Raw genomic sequence first — 15,968 nt, forward strand, 5'->3', positions numbered from 1 at the left:
GGACAAATCTCTCCCAAAAATTATCAAACAGGCACGAAAGAAATTATGCAGGCGTGGACGGAGGAAAGATATCGAGCAGCTAACCAACCAACAACAATATTCTAACTCTCTACCTCTAGATAAATTGCAGGGGCGCAACATTTCACCATTGAAACTCCAAACGTCAATATGAGACGTGTTCGATATTGCGAAAGCTTTTTTTTTCAGTTCGTCGTTAGACATAGAATATCTCTCCATTTTTATTACGTTAATCCGTTTCTATTTCACAAGAACGAAGGTAAAGCCGTATGGTCAGTACGGATCTTTTGAGAACATGTTCACGAGAGAATTGAATGAGGAAAACAATAACCATAGCAGAATGTTTTAATCACTTTTGAATTGTTCTCAGTGTGATATGGATGTGATTTCTTTCTACGTCAGTGTTCAGGTAACGGCTAATATCTGTTCCCTACCTGAAATAAACGCTCTGTTGATCCGTTCGTGGGCAATGATGACCCCCGACAAATTAGTTCGTTGTGCGTCCTGCGTTTTCCGTCGGCTACATGTAATTACTTCGAGTTTTTATTGGTTCTTTGTATCTCTATGTTCTCTTTGATTGGCTAGAGTGATTCAGTACCTTCGTTTTGGTTTTACGACACCGCTCTAGATATAATATCTAAAACTGTTATCGAAAAGCAAATTAAAGTATGCGGTGTATGCGCGGTTTTGGTATGTCATGTGTTACTGGCTAGAGCACATGTAAAGATAAATATAAGTCGTACTGATCTTGCCCATGTGATCTTTTTGGACCGAAATAAAACAGAGACAAATTTCACCAAACGCAAATACAAGTCAACCGTAAAAATGACCATTAACATTCTCTGATTTATTTTCTCGCTGCACGCTGATTACATTTAACACCGAACCAAGAGATAAATACCTTTAAAGTGATTGTTTACGGTTAACAATCCTGATTTTGTTTGCCCAGCAGAATCCGGACATCAATCAAATCACGATAAAAGAACAATGAGACAACAGTCCTTGAGTTTAGTTCCCGATATATCGCATTTATACAATTCATATAACTATATTTCCCAAGAACATCTTATGGCATAGCTTGCATTCAATCAGTTGCTTGATCTCCTTGATTACAGTTCCCCCAAAGGCTCATGCACTTTCAGCTGCTTGCTGAACTCCTGCACGACGGCGTTGATGTGCCGTTGAATAGGAAAATCACATTTTGGTGTTTCTGTTTTAAAGCATTTTGCATGGTCAAGATGTATACGGAAGTAACTGGTATTCGCCTTCCAGTCAGTGACGCCAGCCGTGTAGCAGTTCATATTGATTTCACCTGCGCATGAAACGTATTCGTCGTTTTCTGCAAGATTTAGTGCAAGAAATATGGTTAATAAATTTGTGACTGCATTATTGACGAGTATAAAGTAGTAAATTGCAAATTGCGAATGACAAGCTAGAATTTTCAGATAACTTTTTAACCTTCAAAGTGTCCGCTTACAGCTCAGTCGTTACTTTATCTCATGAATATGAAGTGATAACTGATATTTAAGAAGAAATTTCGCCCTGTATACTGCAACTTGCACGATTCTACACCTTTGCGAACTTACCGATGCTTATTAAGTTTTTTTTCTTCATTATGCCTGAAAGAGAAGAGTTAGGATTAGTGGAGGTATCTTGCATTTTCATCAAATACCAAAAGAAAATATCTAAAATTCTTGATTTGGACTCGCGTGCAATTACTTGATATTACGGTGAAATTTAATTCGTTGTGATTGACTGAGAGCAGGCAAATTGATGGTTGACTTTTAATTTGTACTCCACTGCAAATTAACGCCTGAGCAACTTGTATTGTAAACCTTTAATAGCATTCTTAGTCGGACCAATACCTAATGGGGAGTAGTTAAGGATCACCGATTATTTTTATACAACACGATCCTGTTTGTTTCTGTAAAGTGACCTGAGAACGTGATTTGGCCCGATGGTAAGGACGATGTACCACGTGACTAACGTGGTGAAAGTACGCGCCCCAGGATTCCAGATTGAGTTTGCTGTTCGCGGTACCATAAAAGGGGTTTTCTCTGGGCACTCCGGTTTTCCTCTCTTCTGAAAACTGACTAGTTCCGGGCGACCCACATGAAAATCAGCGAAGCCTTACGTGAGTTTATTTTGTATAAGTATTCAGAGATTTGATATTAAAAATTATCAAAGCCAACTCAATGCAACTGCACTTTGCTGGTTGAAAAGGAAAGCACCCCAGGTTCACTTTGTTACTGAGTATTGCCTTGCATGTTCTATCTCACCAGATTTGTCGACCAGCTCTTTCAGTTCCTTGTAAGGAAGTGGTGGATTGCACATGTTAGCTTTATTGGCCAGGAAAAAAAGCTCTAACATATATGCGCGGTAAATATCCAAGATTTCAGTGCTTGAATCCGGTGAGGAATCAAATGGCCTTGTCATGCATTCATACCCGGTCTAGTAAAAAATTAAATAAAATTTATCAATATCTTAATACGCAGGTCTCCAGCTAACCGGTGTACTAAGCTGTCGGAAGTATCAATAAAAGTAAATTCTCTAAAACGTTTTTTTTTTTACATTATTGAAGGAATTTTCTGACATCGATAGAAAAATCTTAGAATCTAAGCTGCCCATTAATTAGCTGCCTCTAGTTAAATTGACATTGTTTCGTTGCCTCCTCCCAAACCTATAATGTACGCAAGCCCAGATAACATTAGAAAGTCATTCAGCCGGCTAAATAAAATGGCAGAGTTAAAGTATACTGCTTTAAAAACAAAGCCCATAGGAAACACTGAAAAAAAGGGCAATAAACTAAAGGATAATCCTTTTGCTATATGTGATGCAGGAAAACGTACAAAATTCATCAAAAATACATTTTACTTTGATTCGGGTTTTTCGAGCGTAAAGTTTGACCGGGCTCTAACCTTGTGAGCATCACAGATTACTGTTGCCACTGGTAGGTTTTTGTCAGCGTTGTCAGCATGAGTACAAATATAGATGCATTCAGCGACTCTTTCAAACGCTGCGTCATCATCTGCATCAACTCCACTGACATAGGAGCACAGCAAAGTGGTATTAGCGATGAGTAAAATAATCAATGGACGCATTGTTGACTGAAAGAAAAAAAAAACTAATTAACGTTTTTGCTCGTTTACTTAGGCCAATAAAATGAAGCTAAGGGAAAGAAGAGTTAATCCCTCCCTATAGGTCTTATCCCCGAGGTAATAAATCTCTCTCAACGTATTTTGAAATCAACTCCCACTTTCGAAAATCCCAAGAGGGCCTAGATGTAACCAAAATATATCCAAGATATTTAAACAATATGTTTACTTTGCGATCTACGACCTATAGTTTACACGCGGTAATTATATTCTGTCTCTTCCTGACCTCTCTTGCTGACCTGAAAACAAAAACTTACGGCCTGCACGCCTTTTCATATTTTTTTTTAGCAGCTAAATTATGGAAATAAATTATGGAACACTCTTCCAGACTCGCTTAGAACTTCTACTTAAAATTGCTGACTTTAAGCGAAATATATTACAGTATGACTCTTCAGTTGCAACTTGTCTCTAGTTTTATTATGTCAGTTTAGCACATTCATAATTTTTAGCATAAATATTGTATTGTGCTATATTCATGTTCTCGAAGATATTAGCCAATTCTAGCTACTTAAGATTCGAGAGGAAATAAAGTATACGTATGTATGTATTCCAGTGACGCAGATTTTGCTCACGTGGACAGCCCAAGTGACTTTACGCCTATTTCCACCCTCCATGAAAACAGCCTCGCAAAGCACGAGGTGACATTTTGTGGGGAAGAACGGGATGCGATATATGTTTAAGACAAACTTTAATCATTTCCTCGAAATTAGTTAACAGGTAAACAAGGTACTTTGGCAGCCATTAATTTGAAAAAAGCCGTTTTAATTATTTTTATTAAAATTTAAAAACGTTCTCTGGTTAAAGGAGTTTAAAATTAGTACAAGCTTTCGATTGCTAGTCTGTAATCTTTGACAAATAGTGAATAAAAAGCGCGATCGTTGAGATATATACGGAAAAAAGCGTGAAGTAGAAACTGTTACAGTAAAAACAAGAAGATACTCGCGAGGAAATAAAATGCTAATATGGGGTCCATAAAAGAACAGAATATTGTCTAAGTAATGGTTTTGAATTATTCTCCTATTCAAATGCCAGGATTTCAAAGTCTTCCTCACGCGAAAATTTCCCTAAAAAAATTTTCATCGCATGAGGAGGACTTTGGACTAAATATTAATAAAAATAATACAACAACACTTAATTATATATACCTCAACGTATTACAGTGGGAAAAAACACTCATGCACATACGCACATACTTGTATTTGTCGGTAATATCAAAATCAGAGAATCCTTGCTACCTAACTTAAATCAGCTCACCTTAAATCGGCTCAATTCAAGAAAAAAAAATCGGCAAGAAACTAATGAAACAGTCAGGATCAAATTTACAAACCGATCGTACCTTGCTTAGTCTCTGACAAATAAATGTTGAGCGACACATGTCAATCCCTTTCATAAGGTATTTGGACACTTCAGGTTGCGTGATTGGCTCCGTGTTAATAGACTATCAATGGATACGGTGACGCTAACTTTTAAATGCTAATTGATATTGTTTTTGGTGTACACTGATGGTTAGCCCTTCCAAGGGGTAAAAGCGACAAGCGACACGACCCTGAAAACCAACGACGCGAGAATTGCTTATCAGCGACAAGCGAATCGAATGCGCGGCTAAAATTCGACAGCGACACGAGAAGCACTAGAAAAGACAACGATATTGACCCCTTTGGACTTCTTTTTTCCTATGCAGAAATTACATTGTATTCTCTTATAAAGGATGTAGATGTAAGAAACTTGTTTGCTCTCTAACAGAATAAACATCGCGTGAGAGGTCCACAAGAGTAACACATGGTTGGCCCGGTAACCAGAAAATCTCAAATTGCCCGTATTAGTCACCTTTGGTCTTTGATATATATGGCGCGACAGTCGCGTGACTGGTCGTTTTCACCGCAGACAAGCGAGCGTGCAGGCCAGAGCTGTCAGAGTTGGTCTGGTCTGACCTATCAGAGCTGATCGACAACGTAGCGATAATCCTCCTGGTTTCTTTCCCGAACCAGTGATCACTAGTCAGTGGCTTCAGTTAGCTACGGTTTTTCTGATTTTTCTTTGTCCCCATGGGAAAAGACGGAAAAGGAAACCACAAGGGCAAACGTAATTAATCCGAAAAAAAAATGGTAAAAGAAGACATAAACTTAAATCAGGCTGTTCTCCAGCGCAGTAAAGGCAACTATAGTACCTGGAATCCATGAATCCCAAGCTCGTCACCTTTCAGTATCTCGGAGTTGTTACCTCTTCCATAGTTCAAAATGAACACGAGTCTCATTTCTTCAATGTCGACATTTATTGTGTATCAGAAAACATCTTTCTTTACATCAGATATTGCATTGTTGATTTTCCAAAGGAAGCTGTGATTCTTGTTTTGGATCGAATTGTACCAGTTGGGAAAAAAGAAAAAGAGATAGTTTTCACAGAAGAGGTAACTATTCGAAGGAGTAACGGCCCTTATAAATGATGAAAAAGATTCACATTCCGAAACTGATAATCAGCTTGGCTCATTAGACGACGTGGCTGGAATGTCTGACGAAGAAGGTGATGAAATTGAGAATACAGTTTGTGTGGACACCATCACGTTTTGTAGTTCGAGACGAGGAAGGCATATTTGTCGTCCACAAGACTGGACTTGTAGTTTGTGATGTTGAACGATCTGTTTTTAAGGTCTTTTCCTTGCACTTTTTGTTCTTAAAGGAGAGGGTCACTCCATAAAGCTTACTTTGGTTGTCTTCGCTAATAGCAAGTAAACATTCAGCTTCAGCCTCGGAAGTGCCTGCTCCCTTGAAGAAATTCGTCTCGAAAGAAGCGACTTCGGAGGCCGCTATTTTGAAACTGTAGCCTTGTTATGTTTATGTGATGTCATTCCTTCCGACTCGAAATTGGCTGGAAAGAGAAAAACCTGCAACTGACTTTACATCCGTCACAAGGTCAGCAAAATGTATTTTTTTCCGGACGATTATCCACTTCACTGTCTCTACTGTTATCATTTTTGGGGTTTGGAGCATGTTTGGCTCAAAATAATACGGCTCAAGAACAGCCATAGACCAGAGTGATAAATAGTTAAATGGCTTGCCGGAGGCCATTCGGACAAAACTTTTAGCCGGCCATACAGCGGAGCAGAATACGGCCCGCTAATTTGACCAATCGCAGCGCGTGTGGTAACTAAGAGGTATAATAAAGAAAGTTCTGTTTGTCGAATGTTCCACTCTTCTCGATTGGTTGGGAGCGAGCAAAGCCAAGGCGAGAAAAAGACGCGAAGTAAACATATAGGCCACAATGGCATATACAATTTCATTTGCATAACAAATAGCAACAAACGAGTTAGTTGCAGCGCAGCGCAAATAAACTGAACGCCTGGAAGACTAAACGAACGACGAATTTCTAATAAAAAAAATTTCTTTGAAGTCAAATGTAAGTACGCATTTTACACACATCAACATACTTCATGTATCAACATACTTCTTGTCGATCGGTAAATACTGAATATTGAACTCAGAGTATTCCTGCTGCCTACCTTAAATCTTCTTCCTGACGTCGGTTCTAGTCAAGAAATCCAAATGGGCAAGAAATTAATGAAAGAGAGGATCACATTTACAAACTGATCTGATCGTTCCTTGCTTAGTCCCTGGCAAACGACTGATGAGCGACAAATGCCCACCCCCTTCGTAAGTTATTTGGACACTTCAAGTTGCGTGATTGGCTCGGTGTTGCTGTGAAAGCCAAAATACCGTTGAACACTTTGATTTGATTTTGACATGTTGATTGTGTAGCCAACAATCAGATGCGAGATAAAACCTCAGAAGAGCAAACAATTTGACAGTGTCTCCATCAGTCATGAAACCGCACTTCGATCGTTTTTCCTTCCAAAAATTGGCTGTTACCCTATAGTTTTATAATTACTAATTTAACCTGTTCTATCTGTGCAAGCAAACTGGAAATTCAAGCGACTCCAATCTAGACCATCTAGACCGGTTACATTTTGCGGCGAAAAAGTTGCAAACTAAAATGCAAAAATATTGACTATTTTTAGTTATTTATGGAAGTGCCAAAAAGCGTGAAACCAAGATGTTTTATAAAAAAGAAGCCTCTAATGAGAGTACCAGGGGAAAGAAAAATGTTCAAGGATTTGGCGGAAATGCAGCAGCGAGGGACTGAAGTTTGGAAAGAGTCTGCGACAAGCACAATCTAATTTATGCACGTTACGCATTTTCTAATGACTTCGCAAAATTTTGAAGGCAGGACCGGCACCACTAATATACAATTTCCTTTCACAGCGCAGTCGAGTATGATAATTTCGCTCATCTTCAACGCTATGAATTCGGCCTTGCACGTATGGAGAAAAAATTTGTCCCGTGACGTGAGACCCCCCAGGGAGCCGCTGTGTGCAATAGACAAGTTGCCGTCAACTGCTGACCGAGACAGAAAAAAAATGACTGACTTATGAGATGTTGTATTTCCTATACCACTTGGATTTTGTTTTACTGAATTATGTATAACGGGGCAACAACCTATTCATATCTTGAAACACAAAGAATTTATGTAATTTGATCTTCTTTTTGTCACAATATATTTAATCGTCGAACCCAACATTTGTATCATGTTTGAAGGAAATCTTCCTGTTTTTTGTCATGGAAATGCTCTTAAACACTGTGAAAAGGATGTTGAGGCTATCAATGATTTCACGCCTTTTGTCAGACATTTCGTGAAACACAACTGTTGTTCCTCAAATTTATTTGTTTCTTAGAAAAAGCTTCCTTATTTTAGCACTAAGTAATTTAACATGTTCCGTTGTTCTGTATAATCGGATTGGCTTTCCTCCCTCTTTTTGCAGTGAGACTTTTTTTTTGTTTCCGTAACCCAAAAGACAAGTTGGAAATATGGAGGAAGAGCTTCCTATTTCCATAAGAAACTGTTGCAACGAAAAAAAGACAAATCACTTGTTTATTGTGATAACAAGCTGTAAATTTCCTTTGACCGCGCAAATAATACTTTTAAAGCCAGGGCTCCTGTTAAAGCTTGCTAAAGTACGCTGTTTCTGTTCTTCACCGCCGCAACTCTTTGCTGAGGCATCGATCATAACGTCTTGGGAAAACAAATTTTGCCCGTAAAATGAGATGTACATTATCGTGGCTAGGTAGCAAACAGAAAACGTTGCCGAAGGGGAAAGAGGATGAGTAAAAATATGTACTGGGTACTTCGCGTTTTCTTAACTTCTCGAAAACAGGAAGAAGATTCGAAAACAGGGTTATGAGTTCTACCGGACCAGTCATACTAACATTATATACCAGACTCATAACAACATTATATTCCGAGGAGAGACATTGAAAATGCTTATCAAGAACAGGGCATACTTTCGTGACCATTCTAGCATTAAATATAGTTTTTTTTTCAGATTTTAGGCCTCCCGCTGAAGAGGAAATGTTGATCTGAGGTAGAGTGTGGATCTTTTTCTTGGAAAGAGAATTTGCTGCGCTATTTCAACCAAAAAGAGGCATTCGTTATTTAAATTTGTAAAAACATAAGTACTATTTTATTTTGACAAACATAGGCGGAAAATTATACAAAGGGATGTTCAGAACACGGAAGAAGGGAATTTCGACAGTATGTCATCAGCCATAGGTGGGTGGTATTCGCCTTTCTTCACTTAACAAGTGTTTTCAGTTGGCCACTTTGATTTGAGACTGTTAAAACTTAGCTTTCGCCTCCTTACATGCCTTATGTTAGAAATGATCTTCCACATTTTATGTTCTAATCAGATGAAACGTGCATGGACTATTAGCCAATCAGTGTGCGTGCAGAATCTAAATTACCCAACTGATTCTAATTAATCTTGCTTCAGGAGTGATGTTCACAGTCTGATGATTTGTTAAAGGATGAAATTCACGACCACAGGATTTCCTCAGTGGAACAAATACAGAAATGATTAAACGACAGCCCCGGAGCCGACAAACCTACTAAGGCTATTGACCACTATAAGATCTCTTACCAATGAAAGTTTAGTCCGTGATCAGCTAGCTAAAACAATTGGAGATCACGAAATGTTGTAAATTGAAGTGAAAAACAGCTGCCTAAGGCTCTTATCACGTATCTTGAGTCATTCCATTTTGCCATAGCGTGGGGTAAAAATGAGAAAATTCAGCTGACTACCTTCCGTTTGCGTCAATGATAAAAGCAGCTAAAAAAGAGCAGTAAATTTGGATGTCTTGTTGTCAGTCGTGGTTGCCGGTTTTCTAAGGCTTTACCATCCTTAATTAGTCATTGAGCAGCTGCACGTCAATGGGCTAGCAGGAAAACTCTCAAAAATGATTAACAAGTGCTGTTATTTTCTCGCTAAGTACGTTAAGCTGAACTTGAACGACGTTTGTGTAATCTACTCGATACTGACAACATTCCCCATATAAGAGAAAAAAAAAACCGAAATGTTCCGCAACAACATTCCGCATATAAGAGAAAAAAAAAACGAAATGTTAAACACCGTCACTTGACGATTGCAGTTTTTGATTTATCTTAAGTCTTCAAATCAAACAATGAAACGTGCTTTGTTTCCAGCAGCAATTCATTGAAAACTCTCCTTGTCACAACATTGTTTCTACATCTTCTACATCTCTGACTCTTACTGTACTGTTTTCAATGTTTCCGTCAACACTCAGGGAGACGCCTTTAGAGTTATTTCTATTCACCTGTTTCCTATTTGCAAAGGTCTTTTTTGATCGACGTCCGCGGCGAGACAAACCCAAAGTCTTATATAACGCCACGCGAAACTTTTCACATCTCCATACGTAGACGCAAGGATTTAGAAATGAACTCATAAACATTGTGGTGAAAGACCAGCGGAATCTCGTATAGTCGCTACTTCCAGCCAGTTGGAACCATGTGTCGGGCAAAAATAGAACGATAGAAACGCTGATCAAAATCGCTAAAGTTCGATTTGTCAAATGATCGTGAAGTACCATGCTGACTCTGTAGTTATAAGAAATAGATTGAAACTGGGAGACGATTCGACGGCGTTGTTTTCTGGCGATGCAATAAATCTTCAAGTACGCGACGAGAAACACGAGCAGCATACCCAAATGAAAATACGGAGCAGGTTTTTTTAAAGGGGTTGATGTGAACACGAGTGCCATCACAATTGAAATCACCCACACAATACACACGATCACCGCAATGTTCCTACCTCGCATAATCATAATATACTCGAAAGGAAACCAGATCGCGAATAATCGATTGACCGTCAGAGACAAAAGATTAAGAAACGAAGAATGCAAAGCAATGTACGAGATCAGCTTGAAAGTTTCAAAGTCTCGAGTGTTCCATTCTTGGTTCAAGTAGTAAATGTATAACGGCTGAGCGATGGAACAAACCGTGAAATCAGCAACACTGAGACTGAGTATGAAGTAGTTGACACCTGTCTGAAGTTCTTCGTTGCGGTAGATGACAAAGCACACCAGTAGGTTTCCAATTGTTCCCGCTACTGAACAAAATGCGTTAACAGTTGAAAGAATCGAGATGGCTAACATTGCCGGTAGAATCAGCGCCTGTGTCCACCCAAATTAACAGCAGTTTCCTCTCCTCGGCGCTTTCCACAGCTCAACTTCTTTCCACAGCTTAGCTTTGCTAAGAGGACTTGTTTTGGAAATGAAACTTTTTAAAGGGAGGTCGGATTTGCTGCTTGTCTCTTGACAGGAAATTACAGCAGACTTCCCCGGAGCTTCAATTACAGCCAAATAACATTTCGTTTTTCCTGCGGCTTGATCTACTTAATTTGGCGCTATTTTGACTGGCTATAATTCTGTTTTGCATTACACTGAGCTCACTTGTATTGGATTCTCTTGAATGATCAAACTCGAGCAAGAGAAATCCGGAAATTAATTCTATTCCTCATCTCGTTCTAGTGAACACTGTGTGCTTTTCTGTGATTAAGTCAGTCCACAATTTGTAGGTACTTGACACAGTGTCGCTTATAATTCATGGTTTCCGTTTTTCTCATAACCTATCATCGTGACAAAGTATTAATATTGTATGGAGAATTTTGATTTTCATCCTCCATGGGAATTTTTAGAAAGATTGTATTAGGAAGCAAAAACAACGTAGGCATTCTATTCAGAATCAATTCCGCTTCTCAGATTCCCATGCAACAAGCTATATACCGTCAAAATAACGATTAGACCAAGTTAGGCTATCTTTGACAGCCTGAGTATCAGGCTTTGGGGAGGGGAGGAAAAACGAAGGAAAGAAAAATGGTGAAGGTATAGGCCGTGACTGAGCGAGAACTGAAAACACCTTGTTTATCAGTCTAATTTCACACAGAGATTTTCCACTTGCATTCAGCGTTGAGCCTTGTGATGCTAGCTCGGCAAACTGTACCTTGCTTCGGGAAAATCGTCGAAAAGCAAACACGCGTTTTATTAATTCACGATATGGCAGAAACGAAATGAGAAATGGCATCGCGATTCGAGAAAAAAGAAAATCAAAATTAAGAAACTAACCACAAGCCTGAAAATCAGTGCAACATTGCCCTAAGTTAAGGCTAAAAATTAGCGAGCTTAAAATGTCTCAATGAACTTTAAACTCAATGACTACATTGAATATTGATTGATCTACCTGAGGGCCAAGTTTAAAAACCATTCGCCGAGTTGTTTTAACTCCCGACTAGTTTAATAATTGAAGGGTGGATTTTTGATTAAAAAAAAGCAAAATAACACCCTAAGGCAGTTGATACTCGAGCCAATGTCCTGAATACCGAACGGAGCGATTTTCCTGAGATTTTCAGTCACGGTCATCAACGTTATAAGATTTATTTGACACCAATATACCATGTGAAACATTTTTAAGGATATAGTTTTCTATAACAGTTTAAAATAGTTTTGTTTCTGTTGTATTATGAACCGAAATCGAAAACGACAATAATTTTTGTTTTTATAATTTTGCAATCTTAACAGACAATTACGTCAGGTCGACCTTTTTAACATTATAAAACTGGATCATTAGGTAACGCAATTCAAGAGTATTCATTGGCTGAGTCATCGTGGTGTATGAGCCATTATACCATGCTTCACAAATATGTTAAGCATACGCGTAATTTTGGTGGGTGTGTTTCTTTCTACTTTACCTTAGTTTTCTATATTTTGAGGGCGTTTTTAGTAAAACAATTATTCCACGTGCACTTGTTGGATATGAGATGTTTATAGCCAACTCAGCGCTACGCGCCTGGGAGGCTATCTACCATCTCATATCCAACGCACGCACTCCGCGCTACGCGCCCTCGGAGGTCATCTACTATCTCATATCTAACGTGCGCCCATGGAATAATTGTTAATTATCCCTTACAGATAACTTTTCCGGTCTCGTGCAAAAAGGTATGAAGTTCATTACGTTGCAATGGCAACTCAGAGTTTGGTGGAACGTTATCTCATCTGAGACTTTCAATTCATCTTTGTCTAGTAAACAAGTGCCGCTCGATGTTCTCAGACTTGGATTGATTATGGTGATGAGTTGCTCACGGTTGACAGCGATCCGATTGAGCCACCTTAACTAGGAATTACATTCTGGAAGAAAAGATAGACATTGGAGCTTCATATAACACTTGTAGATGTAGAACAGCGTTTCAGCCGATTATGGTTTCCGGAACTGCACATCACGGCGTAGTCAGATCATCGAATTAAAATGCCTCACTCCCCATGCATGGTTCGCCCCCCTTCCATTCCCTTCTCTGATGGGGAAATTAGCCTCGATCGACTGATTGGTCAAAAATGGAAACAAACAAACAAACAAACAAAGAAAACCAGAGCAAAAAACTATGTTAAAAGTGGCACCTGAAAAGACATCCTCAAATGAACTGGAAACGACATATGGTCGAAAATAATAATAAAAACAAACAAACAAACAAACAAACCCAAGTTAAAAGTACTGAACGAAAGTAGCCACTCTCCTAACGGATTGAATTCAAACGCAGTAAACGCAGTGATCTAATTATAACTTAGTCGAGGAAAGAACCACTTTCCCTTGATCTCGATTGGTCTAAACGGCGGAAAGTGTGCTGAAGTCGATCGCTGCTGACACACTTCACATCTTCACTTTCACAAAACTTTTTGCCTGCCGAAACAGATAACGCTACCGACAAATATATCCTTGCATATTCTCACGCTAAACGGAGGTTATTGTTTAGTATATAAACAAAATGGCCACGTTTGTCTGGGAATAATCGAATGACGTTGTTTTCTTTGATTCGAGATAAAGAAACTTTAAAAAGGATGAAGATTGGAGTTATCATGGCTAAAAGCTTTACAACCGATACAATATAATGAAAATTGCAGAGAGGGAAAAACAGTTGTATTTAGAGTTTTAAATATTCCTGTAATCAACCCCCATATTGCATTGTTTAACGAATACATCGTCATGCTAAAAGGATTGCTTCAGGGAGATAATTGTTTTGGCTTATCAGTATCGTAAACATTGCGATTGATTGGTTTGGAGCATCAAAACAAAACTATCAATTTTTAAGCATTTATGTAAATCTCTTAGATTATGCCATAAACAAAAAAAATGGCTCCAAAATCAAGGTTTGAAATGTAGCAGCCATAATAAGCTCTTAGGTTAGATGGAGGGCGTAAATCAGAGCCTCTTCCGACATAAATAACCAGTGGTCTTTTTAATCCCGTTTAGCAAGTAGCTTATCAAAAAAAGAAACTGCCTCGTCATGCTGCCTTTTATTGCGTCAAGACATAATCTGGTAGTTGCGTATATTATAATTAGCAACAACAAGGAGCAAGATAATTAATATCCCCGATAATAATGAAATGTATCAGCCGTTACCATTTAAAGCACTCTCAAAGCAACCTTTAACAAGAAGACACCTATTTCATTTTCCTATTCAATACATCGACTACAGTCAGGGAAAATAAACCCCAAAATCAGTTTCAACACTGGCTTCGTCTTAGCAGTTAATACTGTAAATGCCAGTTAGTACATAGTACATTTTAAAACCGGTTCCACAATCAGGGTTATCCGTAGACTAACACTCAGTTCCTTCCGTATGTTCGAAATTCTCCGTGCATTCCAATGTCTTTACATTTATGATTCTACTTGCGCCCACTTTCTGAGGGTTCTTGGGTCTGTTCCAATGTTTATTTATGGCAATGTTCTTTTTCGATCGACGACCGCTGCGCGACAAACCCAAAGTCTTGTATAATGCAAGCCGAAACTTTTCACTTCTCCACACGTAAACGCAAGGATTCAAAAACGAGCTCACAAACATTGTCGTGAATGACCAACGAAATCTTGAGTAGTCGCCACTGCCAGCTAATTGTAACACCATATCGGGCAGAAAAAGAACAACTGATACGCTGATCAGAATCGCCAGAGTTCGGGTCGTAAGATGATCGTTATGAACCTTCGTCACTCTGTAGTTATGAGAGATGGATTCGAATTGAGAAACGATTTGACGGCGTTGTTTCTTGGCAATGCAGAAAATCCTCAAATACATCACAAGAAACATGAGCAGCATTGCCAGGTGAAAATATGGTGCGGCATCTTTTAAGGGGGATAATACAAACCCGATCGCCATGACTACGGAAAGAATCCATGCGAAGAACACGATCAGAGCGATGTTTTTGCCACGCATAATCGTGCCATACTCGAAAGGAAACCAGATCGCGAATAATCGATTGACCGTCAGAGACAAAAGATTAAGAAACGAAGAATGCAAAGCAATGTACGAGATCAGCTTGAAAGTTTCAAAGTCTCGAGTGTTCCATTTTTGATTCAAGTAGTAAACGTATAACGGCTGAGCGATGGAACAAACAGTGAAATCAGCAACACTGAGACTGAGTATAAAGTAGTTGACACCTGTCTGAAGTTCTTCGTTGCGGTATATGACAAAGCACACCAGTAGGTTTCCAGTCGTTCCTGTGACTGACAAGAAAGCATTGATTATGGACAGAATGCGAAAGGTTAAAACCCGTTCCATATAACCGAGTGGCAAACAGTTAGCTACAAACAGCTTGAGTATCGATTGATAGATGACGAATGACGGAAATGACTTCCTCGTTTGACTTTGTGACAGGAAACTTTGGCTCGCCTCGAACAATGCCCTGTGAGAAAAGCTCTCTTTTATATTACACTGCCGGGCAAATGTTTCTTCCGTTGTTTTTTTCATTTAAAATGTTCAACGCGAAAAAGAAAGAGCCGATTAATCCTCAGTATAAGAACACCTGTCAGCTTCTAATGCGCATAAATCATCTTTAAGACTATGCCATTGATTTTGACGTACTGTAACTAAAGCAAATAATCAATGCGTTTCCCAAAAACTCATAAAAACGAATTTCGCTCATCATAATCTCGAAATAACTAAGTAATAAATGCCATTTTTTGGTCTGTAAATAGAAAATAACCATTTGATTGGTAACTAAATTGAACCCAAGACAAGATTAGTCTTCTCTTGATGAAACTTAGTTATAAGCTAAGTACGCTAAGGACCAAATGAACGTAAAATAAAAGCAATAAGGTTTTAAAGCGCGCATGTTGCTGTGACCACTTCTTTTAGCTGACAAATATTGAAACACCCATGATAAATCGTCGGTCATTTTTAACTTATCTGCATGAACACGCAACACTGACGAAACTATGGACAGAGCGGCTCAATGCTAGAGATTTGTGACTTATTTACATTTTTTGGGTTGGAAGAACAAAATCTCAGAAAACCTAGAATAAACCTTACAGTAATTATGACAACAAAAATCAACAGTCAGTTCCGAAAAAAAAGTCGCGATAAAGAAACGTTATTTTAATTGTAACTATGTTGGACAAAAAATTAAC

General features: G+C 38.7%; 3 protein-coding genes across 3 annotated transcripts; all 3 read right to left on the minus strand.

The window, feature by feature from the left end:
- Positions 1-844: 844 nt before the first annotated feature.
- Positions 845-4,533, minus strand: LOC110050622 (uncharacterized). The gene is made up of 5 exons (XM_089275466.1): positions 4,510-4,533; positions 2,937-3,125; positions 2,298-2,469; positions 1,605-1,637; positions 845-1,357 (listed from the first exon to the last, which is right to left on the minus strand). The coding sequence occupies exons 2-5, from the start codon at positions 3,117-3,119 to the stop codon at positions 1,128-1,130; spliced, it is 618 nt and encodes a 205-aa protein (XP_089131592.1). The 5' UTR covers positions 3,120-3,125; positions 4,510-4,533; the 3' UTR covers positions 845-1,127.
- Positions 4,534-8,548: 4,015 nt separating this feature from the next.
- Positions 8,549-11,191, minus strand: LOC110050620 (dopamine receptor D2-like). The gene has a single exon (XM_020756539.2). The coding sequence runs from the start codon at positions 10,670-10,672 to the stop codon at positions 9,731-9,733; it is 942 nt and encodes a 313-aa protein (XP_020612198.2). The 5' UTR covers positions 10,673-11,191; the 3' UTR covers positions 8,549-9,730.
- Positions 11,192-13,842: 2,651 nt separating this feature from the next.
- Positions 13,843-15,956, minus strand: LOC110050619 (adenosine receptor A2b-like). The gene has a single exon (XM_020756538.2). It carries the CDS (start codon positions 15,307-15,309, stop codon positions 14,167-14,169), a length of 1,143 nt encoding a protein of 380 aa, XP_020612197.2. The 5' UTR covers positions 15,310-15,956; the 3' UTR covers positions 13,843-14,166.
- Between the last annotated feature and the right edge of the window lie 12 nt (positions 15,957-15,968).

This window comes from Orbicella faveolata, unplaced genomic scaffold (assembly GCF_042242905.1).
Source record: "Orbicella faveolata isolate gen_17 unplaced genomic scaffold, um_ofav_v1 contig_36, whole genome shotgun sequence".
Classification (NCBI taxonomy): Eukaryota; Metazoa; Cnidaria; class Anthozoa; order Scleractinia; family Merulinidae; genus Orbicella; species Orbicella faveolata.